Source organism: Montipora foliosa, chromosome 13 (assembly GCF_036669935.1).
Source record: "Montipora foliosa isolate CH-2021 chromosome 13, ASM3666993v2, whole genome shotgun sequence".
NCBI lineage: Eukaryota > Metazoa > Cnidaria > Anthozoa > Scleractinia > Acroporidae > Montipora > Montipora foliosa.
The window spans coordinates 40,730,583-40,738,082 of NC_090881.1; the positions used below are offsets into that span (position 1 = coordinate 40,730,583).

The window sequence follows — 7,500 nt, forward strand, 5'->3', positions numbered from 1 at the left end:
CAATTAATAGCAGAAAGATAGTGATAAAATGCCCTTACCTTACCTTACATAGCTGACGGCAAGAAGTTCGGTCTACTGCGTTTCGATCGCAACCGCTTTGAAAAACAAGCACTGCGGTGACGATAACAGAAAACACTGTAAGCCACAAATTATGAGGTCAAATAACTCCATCTTTTCAAAACCCGTTCTAAAAACGTGCCAAAAGTTTGCCAAAACTTTGCGTAAACTGACACCTGTTCTTTCAGGTGTGCGACTGCAAGATAAACGTGCATTTCCTAAAGAGCGAATTTAGTGCCTTGGTACGTCCATGTACACCAGTAGTGTGCGCAAGGCTATTACATGCATATAATATACTGCTAAAGGTTTGCATTTATATTGTTATGGATTGCACAGAGAAAAAAAAACACTCAGCCAAGCATTATTTTTTTAGCTTTAATTCGATTTAATTTTATCCAAAACTGTTTACTTTGATCGCAAGTTCAGGATTGCACAGTCCAAGGTGGTCCGCCATTATTCACGTTCAAAACTGACCGATTGTAGGCCTCAGACGATTGTGACATCATTTACTCACCACCTTAAAATCACAGCGTGTAAATGCAGCTTCTTAGATGGAAAGTACGAGTTTAGAAGTCTGAAAGAGCGAAACTCCCTTGCTACATATTAATTCAGCTGTGCACACAGGCATTGCGTTTTTAAACTAGTGAGTCTTTGCTAAATGAGGACCATTATTAAACGGCTATTAGCCTTTTTAAAAAACAAGGAAATGAAAGTCGCCCAATAGCCCAATTGGCAAACATCGAGAGCATCACAGATTTTTTTATATACAAAAAAACGCCTAAAAGGTCTCCAAGAACAAGAAAAATAGCTAGTTTTCAAAAAGTGCCGAAAATTGCGATTTTCAGAGAATTTGAACGGGGGAGACCCTTACAAAATAGCCGAAAATGGCTGATTTTTTTAGGAAAATTTCCAAAGGTTAAAAAATTAGAAAATACAAGTCGCCTTATAGCCCAACTGGTATGTATCGAAAGCTTAACTATCATAGATTAGTTCTATGCAAAAAAAAAAAAAACACATAAAAAAGGCCAAGAATAAGAGAAATAGCAAATTTTCCAAAATTTCGAAAACTGCAGTATTGCGAGAGTTTGCAAAGGTGAGATCAAGACAAAATCTTCGAAAATGGCTGATTTCCTAGACAACCTTCCAAAGGCTAGAAAAACTAACAAAGATAAGTCGCCAAATGGCGTAGTAGGCATATATCGAAATCGTCACTATTATATAGATTTTTCTATCCAGAACACCGCATTAAAGGCCTTAGATACGACTGCTACTTTTCCAAAAAGTGTCGAAATTTGCTATTTTCCGAGACTTTGCATGCGGAGAACCAATGCAAAATCTTCGAAAACGCCTTGGATTTTCCCAAAGAAACGCACCCTAAGTTGAATTGAAAGAACATGCAAATTCTTGCATTGGGAAATCAGTCGATATTCATGCACCCAAATCTTCCACGTTGGCGTACAGCTGTGTATTGTCATAAATGTCCATGTTGATTAACCTCTGTAAACCAAAAGAAACAACAACAACAATCATAAACAGAGCACAAATTCTTGGTTTTTCTTATGATATCAAAGAGGCTATGTTGATGTTAAACAAAAAATGGGCAGCCTTGTTGGTGTCCTTGAGTTAAACTCCTTTATTTTTTGTTTTCTTTTGTTTAGGTTGAAAAAAGATGATAGTTGATAATGGCATGAGACCCAAGACAAAACGTTTCTAATCGATTTATTGATTGCAATTGAGATGGGATGAGGTACTGATAATACCATCTTTTAAATGACCCGTCAACAATGTTGTGGTACCATATAAAACAATAATTTTCGCTTAAGAATACAGACACCTGTAGTACTTAAGGTGTCAAAAGCAACAGAAAACCCATCTAAAAACACCATATATTTTGAACGAAAACGTTTACATCTAAAAAAACAACTCAGTAACTCCATTTTTTTTTGTTGCTGTAAATTGATCGGCAGGCTAAAGTAAAACTCTTTGCAAATTAAAAAAAACAAAAACAAAACAATCTGAGTTATTATTTTAATACTTAGTTCTCGGCTTAGATTCGCACCTTATGTTGATTTTCCATCTTTTTCAGCTTGTCTTTCAAATTAAGGAATGTTGGTCTGGCATTGGGGTCTTTCAACCAGCAAGACATCATTATTTTGTACCTGCAAGGAATAGGACAGAGATTTTGACAAAACATGTAATCTATGACGGAACAGTGTATTAAAGAAATACATTTGAACTGCGGGGATGAAATGAAACAAGTTAAGTCTTAAGATCATCGCACTCACAAAAAATGACTACGTTGTAGTTCTCAGATGGCTTGAGAGCTCAATTGATAGAGCAATGCATCGCAGAGGTGATGGGTTCGAATCCCATTCAAGCATGAATCTTTCAGGCCTTCCTTTCGTTTCTGCTATAGTAGCGTGGATAACGGCAACGATCTTAAAACTGAACTCGTTTCATCTACATTGTTATGACCGTTTGGTCTTTTTGACCGATAGGAAGCTCGCTCACCTTTTTCATGGTGACCTCCTTGGAATGTGAGTGGTCAAAGGACACGTAATTTGTCAAAAACGAGTGCGAGTGTTTCACCAGGGGTTCCAAACACCGAGAAACAGACGAAAGCAGAACGCCGTAGGCGGAGTACTTTTATTGTTTCGAGGTGTTTGGAACCCCCGACGAAACACGAAGCACTAGTTTTTGACATGACTTCTCAAAATTTTTTTCACTAAGTATGAGTGTAATGTGATGATCTTTTTCTTTTAGAGAGAGTCAGAATCACGTCGTTTTCGCCTGCCAAAATCGTCTTTCCAAGAAGTTATTCGGTTAACGAGGCCGTTCCAGTTTCAAATAAATATAAAAATGATTGGGCTGCGAACATTTTTGTCGAATGGCTGAGGTCGAGAGAGGTGGTACAAGTGCCGGTTTTAGAATGCAGTGGACTTTTCACAAAGACTACGAACTACACAAGGTTGAAGCCTTCAGTGCAGACATTGCTGAAAAGAATGCTCTGACTTTCGCTGAACTATTGGGTGTCCAAGTTCGTTTTAATCCTCTGGACCCTAACGATAAAAGATACTACAAAAGTTTTATCTTGAATATTCGCGAAATTTAAAATGCACTGGGTTCTGATAGTTTATTTATTTGTTTCTTTTCCCCCGATTGTTTACTAGCATAAACGTTCATTAAAACTCAAGCGTCTTAATCAGTGTTTTGATCAGTTTTTGAACTAACTCGGACATTTCTTGATCTGTAGTTTCATTGGGTATCAAGATACATATGCACCTGACCACAATGGGGCACTCCGATTGGCTAAAAACCCGTATGAATTATTAATGACTTTGAGAAGGTTTTATCAAAACCAATTAGAGGCTGCTGTTATCATCCTATCTGCATGATAACGGTTTGTTATTCAGCAATCAAGTATTGTAGTTACAATTCATTGTCCACGTGTTGTGGCTTGGGCATCCTGTATCCTTCTTGAAGCAAGCTTGCAATTTTTCTGCCATCCATCCGAGGATATGGTGATCCACCTTAAAAGAGAAGACCATTTTGTATTTGTCATGTTAAACATTCTGAAAATTAGATATGCCATCTGCTCTCCATTATTGACAACTTTACTGTTATATGCAATCACTGGTTTAAATTTGGCCCTATATACTGTAAATTCGATAAAAATCATCTCTCCATAAAAGCTATATAGTTTTCTCAATTTTAAATGCCATCCGTGAGGTAGAAGGCCGCAATTTAACAATGACCTTAGTGATAGACTTACCTATGGTGAAAATTTCGTAAAGAAGAACTCCAAAGCTCCATCTATAAAAATAATAAACAAGACTGAACAAGATATTTAATGTGCTAGCATCAATCACTTCATCAACCTTGTCTTTCTTCTTTTTTGATCTTCTTAGGATTCTGAAGGGTACACGCTTTGTTTTATAAAACATAGAATTTGACAAGTTAAGGTCTCGTCATAGGTTCGAATATCAGTATTTATGCTAATTAGGAATAGAATTTATATCATTTAATGCACCTTGAAGATAGTTTTAAATTCAAGAAAATAGTCTTTCCTTTGAACATTTTATACACTGTCACGACCTCGAGCCAATATTCAACAGCACGCCTTATCACGCTCACTTAGTAAGAGGTGAAAAATGCACTTTAAAATAAAATATACTGTATAAAAAAATGCTTTGTGCGCATTTTTCGAGCAACAAGCCACAAAATTACTGCAAGAAAAATTTTTAACATGCGCCAGTAAGTATATAGATGATGCGGTGGTGTTAAGCGATGGTGTGAGTGCGAGAACTTACACATCACTCTTGGTTGTGTAAGTTCCATACATAAGAGCTTCGTATGCCGTCCATTTTACAGGAAGGCGGCCCTAGCGTTTGTAGAAAAAGAAATCACTTCAAATATTAATCGTCATTCATAAAGATACAGTCCTCGTGCTGAAAGAAGAAAAAAAACATATTAACATTCTTTGCTTACTTTTCCTCTTTTTACTAACAATCTGTCTCTGGGTTTTCTCCTTAAATTATTTGCTTTATCATCGCCGCCATTTTGGTGCCCATAGAGTTTTGGTAAGTTTTTTTCATTTATAATTTCGGTAACGTGCTCCAAGTCAAGGATACAGACCCGTCCACATCGAAAGCAGGACTGCACATGTGAAACCCGACATTCCTTCCTGCCACCAACAAAGAACAAGTTAACTTGGACAATAACGAATTGAATATTATAGTCTAAGGTATTTCAGAAAAAAAATACTAAGAAGCTCTTAGAAAGTCGGGTATTTTCGGATTTTCCTTACAGTTCTTGGTACTCTTTAAATAGAACAAGATCAAGCTTTTTTCAATCTCACACCTCTGCAGACCATTACTCCAATGTTTTAACTTTTTAAAAGAGCATTACCTAACATGCAAGTTTTCATTTTGTTGAATCGCCGCACACGGTTTGAAAGATACAAACACAGGCCATTTTTACATTACTCGCTTATGAACATGTTTACTTTTTCTAGATTGAATAGGGTAAAGGAAAGCAAGTTTCCTTTTGCGATGCAGTCTGTGCTCCGCTCTCTTGGTAATTTCTCACTATACCTTCGTCCTCCTTTCATAAACGTTTTCCTGTTGCACATCTCTGGCCATTCCAAAGTCTGTCACTTTACAAGTTTCTCTTTCACCAACCAGCACATTACGAGCGGCAAGATCTCTATGAATTATCTGCGGTAGAAGACGGTGATATTGAGGTAGGACTTTGTTACAGTACCTACATGAATCACTCTTGAAACTTTATAACGCTACTATGGTGAAATTCCCTTGAGTCTGCCACTCGTCATCCCTGAGAAAAGCTGATCTACTAGTTAATGGGCCTAGTTAATGGGAATCATACGTAGACAGAGCAGTAGGTCGATAGCAGGGTGCCTTGTAGCTTGGAAACTGAATAATTGATTACAACAATTGAGAGAATCTCTTCGTGGGAAAAGTGGTTATGTGATGTTACTCACTGAAAACCTCGTGGTTGCTTTGGTTAAGGCCTGGTACAGTTATGAGAGAGCTGTACTTTCTTTGAATTGTTCAACTTGAATTTCCTGAAGAACGTCATTTCGTTCCATTAGCCCTTTACCAGGAGAGTTTCATTATAAGAAAAAACAGTTGCCTTGGCACTCGTTTCTAAGGCCACATAGCGCTTGCTAGAACTGTAAATTATCTGAAAGGATAAGCCAACTTACAGATCTTGAAGAAAGGTATTTCATTCCATCAGCGATTTGCCAAGCAAATTTCATCAGCTGTTGTGACGTCAGACTTGTTTGGGGTTTGATATCTGGATCTTTGTAGTAGGTGTCATGCAAACCACGGCTCTTTCTCAGGTAACCCAAGAGATCACCATGGGGGATATATTCTATCAACACCAACAATGGCTCTGCAAATCACGAGATAGGCCAATTGTAAGCGGCCCTGAATGCATTCCTTAAGCGCATTCAACAAAGCTGTCTGTCTGTCGTAAGCATGAGATACTATAAAAATATAAATTTTATATCTCCTCCTTAAATAGCTTTCCTCAGCTAGCTGACAAAACGTCATTCGCACTGAAATAGGGACCTCAGAAACCCACTCAAATGAAGATTTGGCGAATAACCTTTTATCAGACTTTTTGAAACACCTTAAAACGTAGCCAAGTACACTTTGATAAGGCTGTGAGTATTTTGGATAAAATTGTCAGTTTCGGTTTGGATATAATATGTTAAGAATTATGTCAACACCAGATTATTCCTCTCATTGGAGTACATCTTCCATCTGCACAATTCTTCACATCATACTCAGCCTCATCCAGTGAATGTTACTAATTGATGTCATTGAACGGCACTATGTATACTGATAGCTTACCTGATTGAGTTACGCAGCCCATTAGTTTAATGACATGTGGATGTGGTTTCAAGGTCTTCATCACTTCAAGCTCTGATAATAAGTCTTTCTTATCTGACTCTGGAGCGCCAGCTACGAAAGACCGAAAAAAAAATTAATTGGTTTGAAGGGCTGACGTTTCTCAGGAACAACCTCTTGAACCATCGAGGACAAAAATGATTAACAATTTTTTCTCGCCATGCATATCCACTTGCAAGGACGCAAGAAGAATTGACCGTAAACAATATTAAACTATGTCAATTTTGAAAACGAGACAAGATTGTGCATTGGATTTTTTCAGTAGAGTTCACTGTTTATGCAATGATCACAGAAATTGCAACTACACAGCCATCATTTTAATCGTGTATGAAGACTCATCTACTAACCTTTCAACATTTTCACTGCCACCAGTGTTTTCTGAGGCATTCTTCGGAGACCATCCGCTGTTGCCTTGGCAACTTGACCAAAAGCACCTTTTCCAATAATCTTCTCAATGGTCACATGATGTCTGGGAATTTCCCACGAGCGTGTAGAAGGATTAAGAGGCGCGTATTGGCCCCCTTGCATGTAATTGGGTGGGGTCGGTCGCTGGCATCCAACACTTCCCATTTCCATCGAATGCTAAAAAAAGAATTAAATAATAATCTCTGTTTCGTAAAAGACGATAAGAGTGAAAAAGGGAAATGCTCATCATACAAGCATACCGTGTTTCCCGGTGCATTGTCATATGATGACTCTTGATAAGCCCTTTATAAAAACGAAGGAAAATGAGGAAAAAAAGAACAACAACAAAAAAAGAAAGAAATGAAGAAGCAAGGAAGGAAAGAAAGAAAGGGAATAAAACAAAGAAAAAGAGAAAGAAACAAAACAAAACAAGGATATGCATCAAAGGTTACTTTTTGAAGTCAATTTTAATCATAAAACGAAACTTATATAACGATGAATAAACCACGAATTGGCGTTTATCTGCCCCTGTATAACTTATTGTATAACTTATTATAACTTCTTCTTATCATCATCATCATCATCATCATCCACATCACCA

At 37.4% G+C, this 7,500-nt stretch overlaps 2 protein-coding genes and 1 long non-coding RNA gene across 3 annotated transcripts in view; 1 reads left to right on the top strand and 2 right to left on the bottom strand.

Annotated features, from left to right (window-relative positions):
• Nucleotides 1-194: 194 nt before the first annotated feature.
• On the bottom strand, nt 195-6,976 carry LOC137982416 (tyrosine kinase receptor Cad96Ca-like). The gene is made up of 9 exons (XM_068829534.1): nt 6,842-6,976; nt 6,438-6,548; nt 5,783-5,973; nt 5,151-5,273; nt 4,368-4,438; nt 3,830-3,870; nt 3,491-3,587; nt 2,117-2,216; nt 195-1,554 (listed from the first exon to the last, which is right to left on the bottom strand). The coding sequence occupies exons 1-9, from the start codon at nt 6,879-6,881 to the stop codon at nt 1,486-1,488; spliced, it is 843 nt and encodes a 280-aa protein (XP_068685635.1). The 5' UTR covers nt 6,882-6,976; the 3' UTR covers nt 195-1,485.
• LOC137982442 (uncharacterized) lies at nt 1,714-2,262 on the top strand. Its single transcript, XR_011118703.1, has 2 exons — nt 1,714-1,804; nt 2,144-2,262. It is a non-coding gene; the product is annotated as an uncharacterized lncRNA (long non-coding RNA).
• LOC137981969 (uncharacterized) overlaps nt 6,953-7,500 on the bottom strand; it is a 24,199-nt gene continuing 23,651 nt past the window's right edge. The window contains exons 9-11 of the mRNA XM_068828993.1: nt 7,160-7,202; nt 7,013-7,076; nt 6,953-6,963 (exon numbers count right to left, since the gene is read on the bottom strand). Of these exons, the coding sequence (XP_068685094.1) occupies nt 6,953-6,963; nt 7,013-7,076; nt 7,160-7,202 (118 nt within the window). The remainder of the gene's footprint in view (nt 6,964-7,012; nt 7,077-7,159; nt 7,203-7,500) is intronic.